The sequence below is a fragment of the Pleurodeles waltl genome, chromosome 6 (genome assembly GCF_031143425.1).
Source record: "Pleurodeles waltl isolate 20211129_DDA chromosome 6, aPleWal1.hap1.20221129, whole genome shotgun sequence".
NCBI lineage: Eukaryota > Metazoa > Chordata > Amphibia > Caudata > Salamandridae > Pleurodeles > Pleurodeles waltl.
This window is the reverse complement of record NC_090445.1, coordinates 116,736,742-116,757,632: the sequence shown is the minus strand read 5'-3', so window position 1 is coordinate 116,757,632 and position 20,891 is coordinate 116,736,742. Positions and strand designations below refer to the sequence as shown.

Genomic DNA, 20,891 nt, shown 5'->3' with positions numbered 1-20,891 from the left:
TCCCCTCTCAGGGCCAACATATTAGGGGTGCTATGTTATTTCCAGTGCTTGCCAGTTCCAATCTGTGTAATGCTTTTGCCTTCTTAGGTTCTGATACCGTTACAGCAGTTACCTTTACTGGTTGAGGCCAGTCTTCCACTATAGATTATGTTTTTATTTCCAATAGCTTGTCCACTAGCATTGTTGACAGTGGTGTCATCCCCAATACTTTCAGTGATCACAATGCTCTTCAACTCTCGTTTAACCATTTTATGAAGGGTTCTATGAAGGGTTTAAGGGATACTCTGGTGGGTAATTCTCTGACTAAGATGCGCTAACCGGGACCAGAGGGACTACATATCCCAGACTGCTTTGCGGCCCCAGGAGCCAGCCATCTTGTGCATCACCTGATCGCACTTGCCTGATCCAACAAGAGCTATAAAGCACGAGGGGACATACCGCAGCGCGGGACGCGCTAACCGGGACCAGAGGGACCAGATATCCCAGACTGCTTTGCGGCCCCAGGAGGCGGCCATCTTGTGCATCATCTGCTCCCACTTGCCAGATCCAACGAGCGCTATAAAGCGCAAGGGGGCATACCGCAGTGCGGGACGTGCTAAGTGGGACCAGAGGGACTACATATCCGAGGCTACTTTGCGGCTCCAGGAAGCCACCATCTTGTGCATCACCTGCTCCCACTTGCCAGATCCAACGAGCGCTATAAAGAGCAAGGGGGCATACCACAGCGCGGGACGCGCCTGGACAAAGCCCGGGCCAAGGGCAGTCCCGTCTGCGTCCGGCAGCGACCGACTGAGGCCGGGCAAGGCCACCCCCCTGAGTCCGGCTCTTAATGCTCTGTCCCCCTCTGGTTTCCCCACAAATACCATCTCAGGCCCCTGTCCCATCCCAACACATTGCCACAGATATGGGTAAAAGAAAAGCAACTGAGGGTGGGGCTGGTGTTGGGGAGGGGGAAGGGGAGGAGAGGGAGCACAAGAAAAACTTTAAAAAGTCAGGCTGTAACTAAGTACTTGACTGCATCGACTACCTCTTACTTGATTGCGGGGAAATATTAGCCCTACCATCCTCTGCAGACCAACCATTGAGTTCCAAACCGTGCCCTGCATTCCAACCACTGACCAGCAAGCAGGAAAGCATATCTAATATGTTCAACAAAGCACAGACGAGGACCAAGTCCAGCATTGAGCCCCATAACACCGCAGAATTAGTCCCTAGCTCTGGCTCCCTTCATGATTTAGAAATGGTGCCCCCTCCCTCGTCCATCCCCTGTACTAATCGTTTTCTTCAGTTATCCTGTTCCTTTGACCCATCCACAACTCAGGATCCCGCAGCTCCACCTGCCCAGGTCAGGGCAGACGTTCTCCCTATTAACCAGTCACCCTCTCCCTCCACATATGACAAATTGGTAGGTTTTATACAAACACTCAGGTCAGAAATAGCAGCCCTTAAGTGTATGATAGGCGACCTTGCGGTCACAGTGGGGCACCTCATGGAAAGGAGAGGGAGAATAGCCAGGGATAGTGCTGCCACCCCAGTTTTGACCAACATTGCCGCCACCGGCATTATCTGTTTCCACCACGACCCATTATGTAAAACATCATGGAGGACACTTAGGCTTTCCACTTGAGGACACCATCTCTAGGACTTTGGTCGGAGCCGCTATATTGGGTCCCCATTCACTACCAGGAGGGCAAACTAAATCCCCTTCCATCAACCCCCAGAACAAAAGCTTCAACCTCACATCCCTTACACCAGAGGAGGGCTGTTACCCTGGCAGTGCTCATGTCCCCAGGACCTTCACTCTCCCTCCTCGGAAAATCTTTATGACCAAGGTGCCTACATTTAACTCCCCGAGGGGGAGGGAAGGGGAAGACTCCTTCATCAACAAAGTCACCCACTGTATTGGATATAGTAGAGGATGTCTCTCAGTAATTAGGAAAGATATTCTTAGGGCCAGAAGGCACAGGTCTCGGAGCTCACCGTCTGACTACATCGAGCTTCTCTTAGAAAACGGGCAGCTAGCCTATGGCTTAGTAGCCCTAGACCAAAGACCCATCCTTCCGGAAGAGTCTACTATACAGTTCACACTTGAGTCACCCACCCCACTTTGTGGGCCACCCTCCCAAGTGGCTTTAGACCATGGCTCTCTCTGTTCCAAGATAGATTGACCAACAGAGCTTGAGCTGCAGGCTGCCCACGATAGACCTGATAGCAGCACAAGCCGAAAAATTGTCTCTGCACCATCAGCCACCCAGCAGACATCTTCAATCAGAGAAACAGGAAGGTACCCACCACTTCCCCCAGTGTCGTTGCATCAGCCACCCTAGATTTCCAGGTAAACCCGCCTCCTTCATCCAACTCACGACTACCAGTCTGAAAGTAAAGATAGTTTCCTGGAATATGGCGGGTATCAAATCCAAACTCCCGTGGCCTTACTGGAACACTTTTATCGACGACTACAATATATGTATCTTTCAGGAGACCTGGCTAATCGAACCAGCTCACAAGCCTGGCTACGCAACCTACCACATACCCGCCATTCCCAGTAAGGCGGGCCGTCCATCGGGGAGCCTCCTAATATGGGTGAAAATAACACTACAGTGTGCAGTGAAACTGATACCCACCGACAGCCCCAACATCCTTAGTATCAGTCTCAAGGGATCAGGGTCCACTGTCACAGACATTTTCAACATATATGCCAGGGGGACTAGGAGGCCCAACCACTCCATCACCCTGAAGTCCCTAGAGACCCAATTGCATGAAAGACCCTCCAAACATTAACCTCATTGTTGCAGAGGACTTGAATACTACATTCGAACTCCTCGGTCTGGACCACATGGGCGATTTCAGGAAAGAAGATAACATATGGCCCATAGATAGACTGGAACACCCCCCTCAACCCCCCAAAACCCAACAAGAAGTGGCACTCAGCTGCCCTGCAGCTAAAAGCCTTGACCCTCAGCCAAGACCTGAGGGCTGTAAAGGGAAGAACCAAATCTGACAAGCACGCTGCCCGCACCTTCACTGGCACGCAGGGAAGAGCTGCATCGACTATATATTGATGGGCCTTACATACCCACACTTGGTAAATGACATGGTAGTTGGGACACAAATGGACAGTGACCACAACCCACTCTGTCTTAGTTTAGAGCCACTGTGGGGTAGGGCGCCTATTGTAACAACCACTGCCAAAATAGCCAAGGTAGTCCAGGCCAGGAATAGCAGACGGTGACTTAGATGGAGCAAGGTGATCCTGCAAGACGATATTCTCTCTTCCATCAACTTAGATCTGACACATTGCGTAGCTTTGATATCTGCAATGGCAGACGATGTAGGAAACCATTCCTCTCTAATCGATGCACACATCAAGTTTTTCATAAGATTGGAACAGCTATTATCCTTGCCAGCTGCCCAAAACGCTGGTAGTGCTCCTCCCCGTGAGGGAGATAACTGGTACAATCAAGATTGCCGGACGGTACGAACAAATCTAATCAGTGCAATCAAGCAAAAGGTTGCCGCCCGAGTCAGGACTCAGCGGAATCTGTACAAGCAAACACAGTATAAGGCCAAGAAGGACTTGGAGGAGGAAAGATGGAGACTTTTGAAGGCCGCATGTGAATGCAGGGATTCCAGATCCTTTTGGCAAGCATAAGAAACAAAAAGGGAGTCCCTGCAATTGGCAACAACATTTTGCCCTCAGACTGGTTCCATCATTTCAACTCCCTCTATAATGTCGAAAGCCAATCCGAAACCATCTCTGTCCTTTCGCTTTTACCCCAGCAGAATACCACCTACGGGGATGGTTTGTTCAACTTGGGAGACATCTGCGATGCAATAAACAATATAGCTCGAATGAAAGCCGCTGGCCCCGATGGTATCCCTGGTGACCTTTTTCTTCTTAAAACCAACAAATGGGCTGAGTACATCCTCCTTTTATCCAATGCAATTATTAGGGGAGCCCCCATTCCAGAGTCCTGGAGGGGCGCTGAGGTAAGACTCATTTACAAGAAAGGTGATAGATCCCTACCCGCCAACTACAGGCACATAAGCCTTATCGACACAGTACAAAAGGTATTCTGCTGCCCTACTATCGAAAATCCAAGACTGGATTCCTGAGAATGACATCCTATCACCATTTCAGGCTGTCTTCAGGTCTCAAACAAGCACTATAGACCAAGTGTTTTGGTTTCTGCTTTTTTATTGGAAGGTTGTAGTGATAGGGAAGGGGAGTCTCGACGTAGCCTTTATATACCTTAAATTTGCATTCGATCTGGTAACTAAAGGCAAACTCTGGGAGATCCTCAATGAGATGGGTATGCCCCCACAGCTCCTGACCACAATAACCCAACTTCACGAGGCCAACTATGCAAGAATACGCTGGGGAAACCAGGGTGATCTCACTGATCCGATCAAAGTAGTCAGGGGAGTTGAGGCAGGGCTGTGTATTAGCTATAACGCCCTTCTTCCTCTATTTGAACCAGGTCATTCAACATATCACTTTGCAGCCTCTGATGCACCAGCCTTAGGCAACAAAAAGATCCCGACACTTTTGTTCGCAGATGACACTCTGATAGTATCTAAAACCCTGATGGGCCTTCAATCCTCGTTGAATCGATTTGATGACTTCTGCACCAAGAGAGGCTTAGAAATAAACACCTCTAAAACCAAGTTCATGGTTATAAACCCTCACAGGTCAAACAGGGGGAACTTTCCCTAGGTGGGGCTAAATTAGAACAAGTTAACAACTTTGATTATCTGGGGATCAAACTATCAGACTCAATGTCCTGGAAAGCCCATATTAATTCCACATCATTAAAATTCAGCCAGCTAGTGGGTGTCCTTCTAAGGAAGCACCAGGCATCAACTACAAGACCTGTAGCTGCTGCTCTCCAGAGTTATAATATGAAGTCTGTTAGTGTAGCACTTTACGGGGCTGAACTCTGGGGCTTTGAGGATGTAATGGAACTCACCCGCATTGAGAACATGTTCTTGAGAAAGCTCACCTCCCTGCCCCCAAGCAACCCGCTTCTTCCTTTGCACTTTGATCTGGCTCATAAACCACTAGCAGCCATAGTCGGTCTCAGGCCGATGTTGTTCTGGAGGAGAATCATGGCAACTCCCGAACTTTCCTCTTATGCCACCGCGTTTAGGGAAGTTTGTTCTTCGGATACCTCTAATAAGATCCAGTGGATCCATTCAGTTAAGTCAGCTATGATTGCCATCGGGATTGGGGACTCATGGAACTCTTCACAGATACGGCCACCTCCGACCAAAGAAAGAGTGAAGTCCTGTTACTGGGAGTGGGCAACCAAGTCTGTATCTCTCTCGCCCTCCTCAGGGCGACTAACTAGTGAGTTTCTGGAGTTCAAGTCTACCTGGCTGCTAGAACCTTACCGGGACAGACAGCATTCTAGACCCGCCCATAGGAAGCTCTACATGCAATTCAGATTTGGTGCCTTCCCCCTCAAAACCTTTATCAGCAGAGGGCAGAATAAGGCCCCTAGCAATAAGGTATGCCTCTACTGCAACCTATACCAGGAGTCAACTGCCCACGTCCTCTTTGCATGCCCATTCTACACTCCTCTTTGAAGGAAATGGCTCATGCCAACCTGCAAGTGGCTTGGGACTTGAGATCCCGCTGCAGCCTTAAGAATTCTAAAATAAGACTCCAGTCTCCCCATTGCCATTTCAGTTGCCACATTTACTTCTTCCTAGATTTTGTCTGGGTTCTATCAGATGGAAGCTATGTTTCCCCCTTCAAGAGTAAGATGTTCCCTCTGTATGCTGCTGCTTCTGTGATGAATCCTCTGATCAAACTATTCTGAACTTTGTTTTTTTGTCGATCTTACAGAGAATTGTCCAAAGGGGTGCTTATACCAGCGGTTCAGAAGGCCAGGATAAAAAACTGTAGTGCTGCGCTATTAAATCCAGTCATTGCGTTCAGAAGATCTCTGCTTTAGAGTGGGCCTATATTAAAAATTTGCTGTCAAATTACAAAATTCTGTGACGTTTTGATTTCTGATTTTAATACTTTGGCCTTTTACTGTATGAAATATGCACTTTTGTCTGTGATCAACAGTTTTACGGATATATCTATTGTTTTCTACATGCTTTATGGCCATTTTTCTGGTTGAAATAAAGATTTAAGATTTTCACTGGGTTGCCTTTACAAGTGTTCCACAGTAATCAAGGCAATTATTGAAAGCTGTGATATTGATTAATCTGCATACAATGTCATATTTACTTAGCCTACTGAAATAAAGCACAATTTCTAAGAGTAGCGAAAGTGGATATGTACATTTTTATGTTGATGTCATGCTCCCTCAGCTTTGTGATGGACATTTGTAGCAGTTGCATATTACTCAAGAGGGACATTTATCAACAAATGAGTTACTACAGCTTTGTGACAGACTTGTTGAGCAGTTGCTTCTGATTAGAGAGAAACATCAAAGATCTGAAGCACTGTAGTCTTGTTAAAGACTTCACACAGTTTATTCTGCCTCGAAAAGGACATCTAATAATTACTTGAATTACTGTAGATATGTGAAAGGCCATATTGATTGGCTTTGCCAAAGCTTGTTTTCTGAGGCACCACAAGTCCACCTATCGTCACTTCCCAATAGATAAAAAAGAAGCATTTGCAATGCAATAGCTCTTGCATTTGCCCGAGTTAGAGCTATCGGCATTGTAAATTCATAAGTGGACTTTTCTTGCCACATAAATTGGTCAACACTGCCTCATAATTTTGTCTTGTCCTGCCATTTAATTCCAGTGGTCCTGCATAAAATGAAAGCACTCCCATTTACTTGCTTCCTCTATCTTCAGCAAATGAAAATGTTGCCATTCAGCATCCTAATTTAAATCTGCCATGCTAATTCCAGTAGAATACCACTTTCACCAGCCCACCATCAGAGTTGCTGACTGGCTAACACAATTCCCCCAAAAACGACACAAGACAGCCACAGAGGAGAAATAAACTAGAAGGGCAGCCCAAACATATCAAATGTGTTCATACAGTCATAGTGTGATAAGGATGTTACATGGGCCTGAATCATGATCATAGTTGTAATAAGGAGAGATTACTAAAACATCTACAATTATCATTTAAACCTTTGTCAGAAATAAACATCTGGCATCACACTGTAATGCTTAAAACAGCCCTTAGAGGGCACCATAACAAAAATATAATTTGTTAGAAACATGGTCAAGTAACCATATTGTTAGCCCCCAGAGGGCATAACCCCATGAAAAAAACACATGTAAAAAATAAAAGCAGTTGTTATCACTCAGGGCAATGGGACTCTCATGAAATGACTTCGGAAGGATGAAAGGTTGAAGCAGCCCTGCTGGGAGTTGAACCGGTCACCTGATGGTTGAAAACAAGGATCTCAACAGCGACCGCTTACATACCCAAAGCTGTGCGCCCAGTCGATCAACATCAAGGTAAAAGTAACTCCATAGCCGGTGCATTCACCCACTATTTCAGCAGGTTAATGCAACAATGCAAACAATTGTGTATCATGAAACTTCAGATACATTTGCACAAAATACTTGTCCACAATCTGCCATTAAGGAACACCAGGCTATAGTAACATCTGCCAGGTGCTCACCCACTTCTGTGGTGAAGTGGTAGGTGACTGACACACAGTCGATCAGCAAGCCAAAGCTCTAGTTTCTGAAATGCATCCTCAGACTGACAGGGTGATCTACAGAAAGTAGTGAGTTCAGATGTGCAGGAGCATCACTTTGTGCAAGGTGAGCTTATAAAGGTGGCAATCAGACCCCTCCCCAAAACAGGCACCGAAACGAGCAAAATAAACTAGTGGCAATTTCGGCATCTAGTTGCTATTAAAACAAATGCTGCTTAAAACACATAGCGACATCGCTTTTAAACAAGTTTGGGCTCTAAGAAACTTAAAAGGGGCATGGCTGTCACAGACCGCAATAGAGAGACAAAAACAATGTGATCTACCTGGAAGTCTTTCAAAGTGCTGCAATATCGCCAATCTAGTTCGCACTTTCTGAAACTTCTAAGCACCATGGCCGCCATGAGCATGAGCGCAAAGGAGTGAGACAAAAGGAAAAAAAAGTTTGCTCACAGTCAAACATATCGGCAATCGTGTAACAGGGTCAGTCCCCAAGGCGGTAACGAACCAGCCTCACGACGGGACAAACAAAAAGCATTTACCTACAACATGAAGGGATTTTTGAAAACTTTAGCAACACAAAAGGATGATGGAAGGAGTGCTGAATAATGCAAAAACTCATCCCCAGTCACAGATCTGGGTTTAATCCATCGTTCTTTTGCTCACCATGCCACCCCAGTTTGGACCCAGCCATATGCAAATCAGTCTTGACCCTGCTCCTCATGGGAACAGCTCAGCCCGAACTGCCAAGCCAGGCCCTCACTGGACCGGAAACAAGCATCCTGGGACCGGTTTCAGGGTTTCACCCTTCATCAGCCAGGCTAGCTTGAATCCAGTGGCACAGTGAGCAAGGGACCCACGCCTGGGCATACCCCTTCCCACTTAGGGCAACTTTAGCAACACAAAAGGATGACGGACGGAGTGCTGAACAATTCAAACACTTTTGCTCACCATGCCACTCCAGTTTGAACCCAGCCATATGCAAATCAGTCTTGACCCTGTTCCTCAAGGGACAAGACTGATTTGCATTTGGCTGGGTCCAAACTGGAATGGCATGGCATGCAAAAAAACTGATGGATTAAACCCAGATCTGTGACTGGGGGTGAATGTTTGATTTGTTCTGCATTCCATCCATCATCTGTTGTCTCTGCACATGGGATTTTTGAAAAGGCGTCCCAGAAAGGAATAAAAGTGAAGGGCGTGAGGTGGGTGTGGTCAAAGTCCACAGATAAATAACAATACATCGGAAAGCAGGCTTGCGCACTGCTACGCTCCACCTACAAAGTAGGGTTGCAGAAGTTTGTTTTCAGAACCAACCAACAGGTATTGGAATAATGCACAGCACGTGACTACAGGAAAGATTAAAACAACGGGAAAAGAGGATTACTTCCCATTTCTTCCTCAAAACACTTGTTCTTTAGGAAGAGGATGTGATGGCTTCTGCACCTTTGATAACCCTTTGTGCGCTGTTTTTAATTGATTAGGGAACTTCATACATGTGTTTACTACTTCTGGAATAGAAGATGTGTGCTTTAAATCCTTGCCACAACTTTCCACTAGGAGACCATTTTGCAGATGAAGCACAGAAAAATATGCTGTACTTAAGAGCAGAGGATGTTTTTCAAAACAGATGCTTTCTGGAATATAAATCATCAGTGCTATCACTTGCAATATCCGTGTACTGAACAACTTTGAGATTATGAGTATCAGGATGAGCCTAATAGCAGAATGCATGCTAAAGCGTTGATGTTGGTGCACGCTACACAAGTGACGGTAAGGGCAGAAGGGTTAAAGCCATGCATAATGAATTACTTACGCCTTACTTTGGGGGGCCCGTTTCCTAGTCATTCGTAGAACATCAACATAAGTGGCAAAGATATTTATTACTTAGGTTTCGGGCCGGCGTTATGAGTACTCCCTTTGCTTCCCTCATTGGTTACCAACCAAATCTTAGTTCTAAATTATGTCCCTGTAGTAAATTACAAAAGCAAACTATGTCTCACTTTCTCTTCTTCTGTGATTATTATTTGATATATACTAAAGGATATCAAAGCCCCTTTGGAAGCATAGGAATATTCGTACCTGCCTCGATGCTTATTTTTTTAATGGGGTTGGATGATGATGAAATTTGTAGACGAATGTCACTATTTCTTCGGGCCGATATATTTGTGTAAAGTTTGGATATTTTAGTATATTATTTTAGTGTCTCACTAATTGTGCATTTTATCATATGATGTTCTGTATTTTATCCTTTTAATCTATTTTATCATTTATTTACTATGCGTGTTTTTTTGTGCTTTTATGTCTATTATGTTAGCCGAATAAAGATGATTTTGACTTTGAAGATTTGTAGAAATCACACTTTAGAAACGTCTTGAGGACACTAGAAGATGGCGGACAGCGGAAGTACCTGCATCTTCTTTAGCTGGTGCAGTTGATTTCGCAGCTCGCTTGTGTTCTGCTGCAGGCCGTGTAGGTGCAGCTGCATGTGCAGGCGGTTTATGGCGGTCTGTTGGTTCACTGGCGCAGGGGCAGCCTGCGCTGGAGTCGAGTCGGACATGGCCATGCTGTTCCTGTTGGAGTGGCTGACAGCTGTGACAGGAAAGACTGAATTAATATTAGGTGAGAAAGGAGAGCACCTAATGGCATTGGGGGAAATTAAAAGTGTGTGAGGCATAGTATGAACAAAATCAGGGGCAACACAAGGGCAGATAAAGAATTTCAAATTAAATTCAGACCGGAAGACGTGCAAACAATGGTATAAGACCAGGAAATAGGCAATATATTCAAATGCACTCTCACATGTCATTGAGCACACAGAGCAATGCACAAGATCAGAAGTATCTGTGCACAAAGACCGTTATACAGGGTGAAGCAGGACAAAACACATGGAGCTGTGTTCCACTGAACAACACAGGTAGGCTGTGGTAAGATACACTTTTGAGAAGAACATATAACATATGACTGCACACCATAGGTGGTCCCTTTAATAACCACCAAGCAATACACAAGATTAGCTGGCTTCTATAGAGCACAATAAACAGAGGGGACATTGCTTCTGCAGGAGACACAAAGCACACAGGGAAGTGCACTCAGTAAACTGCTATCCTAAGACCACAGAACAAGCTATGTAGAGCACTTTATAGCAAAGAAACACATCTTGAGACACAGAGGAACGGTCATTCCCAGCAATAGCAGTTATGTGCTATAATTTCGCCCTGCAACCAAATTTAAAAAAAAAAAAAAAAAAAAAGAGTTGGAGGGGTCAAACTTTGAATTTATTGTTTACTTTGCGTCAACATATTTCCCTAACATTACTTTTGAGTGCCTACATTCAATAACATTTTGATTAAACAGCACACCCAGGGTGCTAGACAATGGCCTTGAGGTCAACCAACAAACAAGTCAATGTGCAGAGGCAGATGGTTCTTTGAGCACACATATGCTGCTGAATTTGGGAAAACCGTGGGATTAAGCTATTTCAAGGGCCTGTAAGAGATGTTTACATAAATCCTCAGATACTATTTCAAGATGTCCAGTGCTCAAACAGTGGCATGAAAACTTGCAGAAAGAGCCAGCTAAGGTGTTGAGTAACGTACTAAGCAATAACCGTGTCCATAATTCCACACACCACCTCTTCTCCTCTGCTGCATTCCATAATCTGTGGACATCTTCTCTTTCATCAAGCTACTAGCTCCCCCCTCTCAAAGTCACACTGATACATATTAAACTTCTCAACTTCTCCCTTGTACATCAATCCACTTGGGTTGGACAGAATCTCATTTAGAAAGCATCAAGCTTTACAATGAATCTCTAATAAGTAGCACTGAGATTGGAGGTGAAACCTGAAATGTCAAAGTTTGCAAGGAATGAGATCCTAGAGAATAAACAGGATTGGAATTTGAACACTTACTACTTGCAGTTGGTGCTACTCCGTTCGGCGTCTCTGTCTTTTCACTACGGAGGAAAGCAGAATAAATTAATGTGAGCAATCTGTTTACAAATTAGATTCCCAACCAGCACCACATAACACCCAAATCTCAGTGTGCTTGGTTAGATCCAATCTTTCCACGTTTTTGGATCCACTGCCTGGAATGCTCTCACAAAAGAGTTAGCCCAACACTCTGGACTTTACACTAAAAAAATAAATTTTGAAGGTCACAGAGAATGACGTTTTACCATGGAAGCGCCTCAAAATGTCAACATGCCTATCTCGGTTTGCATGATATGTGCCTCATGCTGTGTGACTGCTCCATTTCACATAGATATCTTCTTGATATTCGGCTGTACAGTATTGCAGATGTCTATCCCTGCTGTTCTTACTTCCCAAACGGAAGCTTATTTTTCCTTTCCAGTTACACCTTCATTCATTTCTGAAGCTCCACGCATTTCATCTATTGTCTAACGTAACGTATTTTAAACTGGGCCTTATTAATATTTTTCTCATAAAACTGTTAGTCAATGCACGATGTGTGTGTGTATATATATATATATATATATATATATATATATATATATATATATAAATTTTTTTTTACTCCCAACACACACACATTGTTGAATACAGGAAAAGCAATTAAAATAAGAGTAATAGGAGAGCAATTATGCTGTGCGCAAAGAGATTTTCCCCTGATGCCCTCATTTTGCAAGAGACTCTTTTCTTAGGTACCAAGTGTAATTTTCTGTGGCATTTTGTGTTTTGGTTAGATTCTGGTTCTGTACTAGGGTGTAGGGTGTCGACCATTATTATTAGGTGGGAAAGGAGCCCACATTTTTCATTTCTGGCTGTGGTCACCCTTCTTAGAAAGACAGGCAGATGGCTGATGGTATCAAACATATTGGGGAGAAGGACATGGACATTTGGGTGTGTTTAAGTCCCACACCTCCTTCACTTGCTCCCCTTGACGAATTAAATGCACTCCTGAAGGAGGCTCCACCGGGCATCACAGTGACACAAGCATGGGAAAAAGACTGGGATTTTTGCAATGTAGGGCTTCTCTCTCAACTTGGTTGGCTTCCAATGGCCACCAGGATGTCTGGTGAAACTGGAATCCACAGAGTCTTGCATACATATATTTTTCAGCTACATATCAGACTGTTCTTCCGTGTGGCCTTTTCTTTGTTCTGACCCCCGAGGTCTAGTAAGTGTCTGGAGTGCGAAGATTAATGCTATAACCCCACCTAAAGATCCCTAACTGGGAACAACTTTTATGGCTGATCTTCCCAATCCCCTGGAACGAGCAGGAATGCCAGGTGAAACAGCTGAAGAAATTACTCAGGACTTGTCCGTTATGAAATTAGGGAAAACCCGTGACCCAATGGCTTTCCCCAACAACCAATTTACAAAGCTGGCTTCTGGCCTTGTGCCACATTTGCAGTCTATGACTGATGAATCAGTGTGGGAGAGCTCTTTAATGGAAGACGTACGGATGGCTACCATGGCTGTGGTAGTGGAAGCAGGCAGCCCTTCTGAAAGGAGTGAGTTCTAGTGCTAAATTTCCGTTATTAACAGGGAGGACAAAAACATGGAAGCGATTCCAGCTTTTTTTTTTTTTTTTACTCCAACCAAAATGAACTCATGCTAAAAAAGGCCACTCTACATAACCTAAGGAGACTTCATCTGATCATGGCACCAATGCATAACTTGTCTGACCTATCTGCTATTGTTTTGGTCAACTTTGTGAAGGCCTTTACATTTTTTTTGTTCATAGCTTTTCTCTTCAGTAAAGTGTGTGAATTTTGGGCCTTCGCTCTTAACATAAGTCAAAAGTCCAAATTATTATTCGATGGCTTGAGTGAGGGTTGATAGGGATGCTCTTGATGGCCTTTAAAATTGGTTGGAATACTCCCCATTTTGCCCCTGCTTTTTGCCTTGGCCAGTAATCTACTCACTTCAAGGTGGGGAACAGGAATGAACTACCAGGAAGAGACTGCTTCAAATATCTGTGGTTGCAGGACGTCTGGGCAACACAGCAGGTTGGAGATCTCAATTTGGTGCTGCTACTGACAGACGTGACAAAAAATCTTGGACGTGGCCCTCGATTTTGATCTTCTTCCTGGGCAGAGTATGTTTATTTCAAATAGTGGTTCCCCGTATCTATTATATGCTCTACAGAACTCCCCATATGAAATCGCAGATCACTTCAAGACAGCCCGTGGATACTCACAATCATTTCTTTGGCAAATAAACTACTGAAAGGGGCCTATGGCAAGTGAGTCCAATCGATGTTAAATGAGAGGCTGATGATGGCTTAAGTGCAGGTATCCTACTGAGCATCTCAAATCTTCTACCTAATAATTAGCCAGTTGGGCAGAGGGGAGATCATGCCATTCGTTCAGAGACTGCATCCTTTCCTGGGATGGATCTTCTAGCTGTGGTGCTAGGCAAACACTTATTCGGCACTCTTCTTCCTCTTACTAATGTGGTGCTTTATTGCTGGTGTACGGAACTTTACTAGTCAGAATAAGATCTGAGAACCAGCTGTGGTGTAAGAAGCAATGGGTGCACCTAGTCAAATGAACAAGTTACTTTCAGTAACACTCTTTCTGTTGTATACTCTAACTGTAGATTCTTCACGTTAGAATATCTCCCCAAGCACCAGGCTGGATCTGGAGAATTTTGTAGCAGTGCTCCCGCATGCTGACAGATTACGTTTTGCAGCTCTGCTCTAATGCTATACTGTCCTGAAAGTGGCAGAGCAAAGCTGCATACAAGCACTACCACATGAATGCTGGTGCTAGATTTCTATATTTTCTCTTTCTGCACCCTCAGATGCGGATCATAAACAATTTGTGGTAACAGTGTGCTGATCATTAATTTGGGTCCATTTTTAGATGTTCAAAAGAGAAGACTCCACAGAAGAGGAAGGTAGAAAGGCTGTGACAAATTTGCGATTAGATAAATTATTCACCAGAAAGAGCATTAGTGAAGGTAATTTGGCCTTCTAATGTATACTTCTAACCGCAGATTCCTCGCCTTAGAGTAAATACCAAAGAAGTACCTTCTTAGGTGGAGGATCTGTTGAGTGTACTCAAAGAAAAAAGTCCAGCAGAACTGAGCAGGTGAAGTGTACTTTCATTGGAGCTTACAGGCAATGCAACAGTGTTTTGTAAACATATTCACAGCTGCTCATGTCTCAGCCTGACAGATATCAAGGCCCAGCAAACCATGCGCCAAAGCAACAGGAGCAACCTTGACCCTGGTGAAATGGGCTCTTAAACCTTCTTGGGGCCGATTCTTGGCTAGTGCATAGCAGACCTTGATGTAGAGGACTATTCACCTCAACAGTGTCTAGTGTTCTCTTCTGCACAGCCTTCACTTTCTTTGCTTCAGAAAACCCAACAGAAAGTTGATCATCCACTCAGTGGTCCTTGGTATGATCATTGTAAAGGTTTACAGAACTCTTGGTCCAACCGATGGAGCCTCTACTCCTCTTCTGAGGGGCACCAAAGAATGATATTGGAGGGATCAATTCCCCAATGTTTAGCAAGAATGAGTCCTTAGGACCAATATGTCTGGAAATAAGGTGTTCTAGGGCAGCTGCACTGGACATGATTGCTGACGTGATTGCAATGAGGGAGGCATTTTTTGAGACAGGAGAGGAAGCAAGCAACAATGCACATGCTCAAAAGACGTACATACAACGAATATCAAGACCACATTCAATCACATCATAAAAGGCAGTTGGCATGGCAACACAGCAAGGTGCAACATAACTGACTATCTAGAGTTCCCACTACAAGGTCTTGCTTGCCTAAACAAAAGCAAATAAAAGGACATTTAAAAGCTTTACCTGCAAGGGGTCTGTGTTCCCCAGGCACCACAACAGGTGGATTTTGTGGGGGGGGACATTTGGTGGCGAGAATGATCCACCACTTATGACGGCAAGTCAAATGTAGTCAACTACCACTGCTCAATCTCCACACATGGAGATGTAAGTGGTGGAAGTTTGGGTGAAAGACCATGCCCTATTGCTGAGTCAGGGGGTCGTTCCACAGTGGCTGCATGATCAGAGGACAGATGGTGATGCTCAGGGCTTCTGGGTATCACACACTTGTCCAATCAGGATGACTTGGTCCTGTTAATTTTGGACCTTCTTCAGAACCCTGGGCAGAAGAGGTACTGGTGGGAAGGCATACAGGAGTGCCCTGTCCCATTCCAACTGAAATTTATCTCCTAGCAAGTGTATTTGTACACTGCACATTCTTTATAGTGGGTAAACAGCTAGCCAGGGCTCTCCCCATGAGTCAAATATGCCCTGTGTCAACTCAGAATGTAGATACCACTTATGATCTGCAAAATTATATTTGGTTATGTTGTCTGCTCAGGCATTCAGGGACCCTGAGAGATGGTTGGATATTATGGAAGATGTTTTGGTAATCCAGCCATCTCCAGAGGAGTAGAGACACAGGGCCACAACCCTCCTCCATCCTGCTTGTTTCATTACCACATGGCGGTAGTGTTGTCCAGGAGAACCTGCACCAGCCTCTCCCCGACTGATGGCATGAAAGGCTTCAGGGCAAAACGTATGGCCCGTAGCTCCAATAGGTTGATTTGGATCTGATCTTCACCGCTTCAGCTGATTCCCCCCGGCCCAACAGCAACGGGTGGATGGAGAGTGACCTGCATAGGACAATATTCATCAGTAAGCCACCACTAGAGATCTGGGCTATTTTCTTTGAGATGTGGATAGTGTCAGAAAGGAGGTCTTGATATTAGGCCAACTGGAATTTCAGGTTCCACTTCAGGGCTTGCATATGCTATCTAGCTTAGTTGGCAATAAGAATGCAAGAGGCTATTATGCAAAGATGCCACAGAACCACCCCCACCAGGATCTGGGACCAAGTCTGAATATCCCAGATTCTTGCCTTTGTTATTTACTTTCAAAGGAAAGATCTATTCTTCAGATGCACTCCAGCCAGCCCAGTTTCAGATGGCCATCCCCAAATTCAAGAAAACTAAAGTTGTGGGACAGATGGCTTCTATAATCATTCCTAAAGTCTGGAATAGAATGCCTGTCCATCTACCCTCCCAAAGTAAATTTGGACAGTTTAAGAAAGATCTCAAAACCGTTTGATCTCACATTAAATGTAGCATGTTTTCCATTAGACCTCCTAGAGTCTAATACGGAGCACCCTGAGCCGCTAAGGTTAAACTAAAATGGTTTGTTGGTTGCTGTTGCCAGGGAAGGGGAATAGGCGCACCGGCGCCCCTACTGGCTGTGTGCTGTCAGCTGGTTCCAAGTACGTGGCACAGTACAGACAGGACGTTCTGCTGCATTTCTGGCTAGGAAGATTGCAGCTGCCTATGTGCCAAACCCCCTGGACTAGTCCCTAAATTTGTGGAACCGGTGGGGAAACTGCTTCAAAGTCCGCTTTCTCTTTAAAAAGGTGAGACCCATCAAAAGACATGTCTATTTGGGATGTCTATACATTGCCAGAAGATCTGGTTGATCTCATCCAGGCATGTCTGCGTAGCACAATGCTGGTCCTGACAACTGCCCTGTCGATGCAGTTTATGGTATCCAAGTCTGCATTGATTACATACTTTGCCACATCCTGCCCATAATGGATCGTCTGAGCCAAAGACTCTCTAGGGTCCTCTGGGACAGCCAGCAAGATCTTGCCTGCCATGGCTCAAAGGGCAAGTGTATATTAGCCCAACTACTCTCATGGAATTCACTGCCAGGTAGACACAGGGAAACATTTGCTTGCCAAAGGCATCAATCGTTTTGGATTCTGAATCCAAGGGACTGGTCAGAAATAAATTAGAATTCACTTTACTGGTCGAAGACTGCCCAATGAATGTTTCCAGAGTACTGTGCTGGGAGAGTAAATCAGGACCACAGGTTGGCTCTATACAATAAATCTGCTTTCATATGAATGTTGAACTACCACATTTAACAGTACGATCATGTGATCTCTTCTGCATGTGTCTAAGAGTCCTGTTATGTACAGTTTCTTGCTTGTATGGTAAATCAATAAAATATGGTATACCATTAAAAAATAGTGACTGAAATTGGACTCCACAGAAGTGCATGTGCGTACGTACATTTTAGCACCAAACTAGTGTGCTACTAAACAGTGGTACACTGCTTATGTGCTTCGGATGAAGTTAAAGTGCAAATCCTAGCTCCCTTGTGCAACATGAAATTGCTGCAATGTGACCTCGGATTGAGGACTTAGACCATAAATACTATTTTTATGGCAAAATCATAGCAGACTCCAAAATCTGGACAGTCAAGCTCTCAATCTCTGATAAATATAACTTTATTTCAGTTTTAATCTATATTTAAATTCTAAATCAAGCAAAACTCTATTCCCTTGTATTTTAGGATTGGGTTAATTTACCATTTGTAGGATGCCTTGTTGGCCACTAGGAAAAATTCTACCCCACTGTACAAAAGTAGTGCTCCTGATTTGAACTGAATTTCAGAAATGTAAGTTGTGACACAGGTCGTATTCAGATGCAAAAAAAATAAAAAAAGGAAAAAGTCCACGCACAGTTTAAAGAAGGAGAGCAATCAGACGGATTTAGTGAAAAGAAATGTTCTTAATTCGGCAAACAGTGTTCTTCTAAGAAAGCCCTGGGTATCCCTTAGTAGTCAGGTACCATTTCAATCCATCTTCTTTTGGCCATCATCTTACCTCAGTTTGGATACAGCCAAATGCAACTCAGTATTGACGATACTCCAATAAGAGTGTTCCAGCCCGAACTGCAGCCTTGTCATCCACGAACCAAAACACAAGCAATACAAGACCGGTTTTGACCTGACTGGGGTTCGTCAGTGGGGTGAGGCTCGGTTCCTGTGTCACAGTGAACACAGGACCTACATCTGGGCATATCCTTCCTACCTGGCCACCTGGTCTGCTTCACAATAGGATTCCTTGGGTGCTCTTTGGTGGTCGTCTGGTTCAGCCAACTGGGAGATGAGTCCTGATATTAAACCTTTTGAAGCACAAAACACACCAGTCTTGGTCAGGGTGAGTCATATCCTCACCCCTAGTAAAATTACATTTGATCTGCTCCCAATTCCTGCACTGCGCAGAACTGTGTGGATCTGTCTCCTGAGACTACCATCTATGTTCCAGTCTGGTCTCAATAGCCATTTGGTCCCAAACAATCTTCACCCCTCAATTCAGCGGGTCTGTTTTTCCAGGGTAGCAAGCAAATGACAGCCAGTAGCATGGCTGTGTCCAGTCTAATCCAATCCATCTCACTGAAACACCAAATACATAGCACCTATCAGAAGTGGGGAGGAATTGTAAATCCCAAGACCTACAAAGTACAAGAGTCTCTCACTTATGGCAAGGCAGCCATTACCTGTGTGATCATTTCAAGCTTTTTTAATGTCTAGAGGAGTGAAGTTTAAAAACTGGGCTGACCTTATTTTTGCCCACTGGTTTCCTCCCATTAAATACCAAGGCTTCCCTCACCTAAACTGATCTCTCCCCATTTCGTATTAGAGCCCTGCAAGTTCTTTTGACAATTCACTGAAAGACATTACTTTATTTTCTCCAACTTGGCCTTCTAGAAAGGTGTCCTTCTTCACTCCTTTTCTCTGCTGCAGACCCCTCTGAGGTTGTGTAAAGGGAAACCAGTCCACCTGCATCTCTTTCCTGCAAAGAACAGGCAGATTCTGCACCTGTGGCCATGAAACTGAATACAGTTAATTTATACACCATAAAGGAAACACATGCACTGAGAATCCATATAGTGGTTTCTCAATGCCCTAGAGTCAAAATATTACAAGTGATTAGCAGAGAAAAAAATACAGGAAATCTGAAAAACAGAGTTTCTATACTATTCTAACTCTTATTCCAGCACATTTAGAAGCAATGCTTGGTAGTAGCATTGGGTGAGTTTGTGAACATTTGTGAATGGCAATATGTATGTGTAGGAAGCTGGCTCTGTATATACTAAATCAAAATGAGATATAGTGTGCACAGAGTCCAGGGGTTCCCCAGAGGCTAAATTAGATAATACTAATGCTCTCTTTTGTGGTAGTGTGGTCGAGTAGTTAGGCTTATCAGAGGGTAGTGCAAAGCATTTGTTGTACACACACAGACAATAGAAGAAGCACACACAATAACTTAACTCCAGACCAATGATTTTTATATAGCAAAAATATATTTTCTTAGGTTATTTTTAGAACCACAAGGTTCAAGCTGCAGGTAAGTACCTTAAACGTTTCATATATCACACAGGTATCAACAGTACTTTGTTTGAAATAGATAAGTAATCCAGCTTTTGAATTTTTGGCAATAATCTATCTTAAAAATGGACACAGAACAATTTTCAGAAACAGTTCCTGGGGGAAAGAAATGTTAGATCGTTTTACAGATAAGTACAACACTTACAGTTTCAGTCTCAGGTTTTAGGAAGCCCACCGTTTGGGGTTCAAGTTAACACCAAACATTCACCACCAGCAACACGGGCTGGCCGGGTGCAGAGGTCAAAGATGAGCAATCTTAACATGGGCTCAAATGGAGACAGGGGGTACTCGGAATCAGGCCAGCCTGCAGGTAAGTACCAGTGGATCGGAGGGCAGACCAGGGGGGATTGAAGGAGCACTGGAGGGGCCACAAGTAGGCAAATAACACACCCTCAGCGGCACAGGGGCAGCCAGGAGCAAATAGGACATCGGGTTTCCAATGCTGGTCTATGAGGAGACTCCGGGGGTCACTCAAAGGCTGCAGGTGGGGTCCAGGGGGGTGTCTCAGGCACACCACAGGTTGGACAGGGAGGAGGGCTGCCTGCTGAATGTAGATGCACAGGGTGTCAGTTTCTCCAAGGCCCTGGGGGCTGTGGGTGCAGTGTGTCCTCAGGCACTTCGGGACCCTCTCTTGCTGGGTGGACCACCTGGACACGGGCCGTGGGCATCGGGTGCACAGGGGTCAGGACTCGCGCATCCGGGGTGAGGTGGGAGTCCTTGGTTGTAGGTTTTTCTTAGACAGAGCTGCTGTCCTCAGGAGTTCTTGGTCCTTTTAGGTGCAGGGCAGTCCTCAGGAGTTGGGCAGAAGTCGCTGGTCCCGCTGGACATTCCACCGTTGGTCTTTTGGAGGCTCGTTGAAGCAGGAGACACGCCAGTAGGGCTGGGGACAAAGCAGTTGTCATCTTCCTTCTTCTCTGCTGGGGTTTCAGCTAAGCAGTTCTCCTTGTCAGGTCACCAGGAATCTGGTGAGCTGGGTTCAGGGAGGCCCTTAAATCCTAGATTTAGGGGCGTTTTAGGGGTCAGAGGGCAG

At 44.8% G+C, this 20,891-nt stretch overlaps 1 protein-coding gene across 3 annotated transcripts in view; it reads right to left on the bottom strand.

Moving 5' to 3' along the window:
- Window positions 1-20,891, bottom strand: part of SRCIN1 (SRC kinase signaling inhibitor 1) — a 758,648-nt gene that overhangs the window by 244,449 nt on the left and 493,308 nt on the right. For all 3 annotated transcript variants that reach the window (XM_069237488.1, XM_069237489.1, XM_069237490.1), the window contains 2 exons: window positions 11,560-11,603; window positions 10,057-10,238 (listed from right to left, as the gene is read on the bottom strand). In XM_069237488.1, the coding sequence (XP_069093589.1) occupies window positions 10,057-10,238; window positions 11,560-11,603 (226 nt within the window). The remainder of the gene's footprint in view (window positions 1-10,056; window positions 10,239-11,559; window positions 11,604-20,891) is intronic.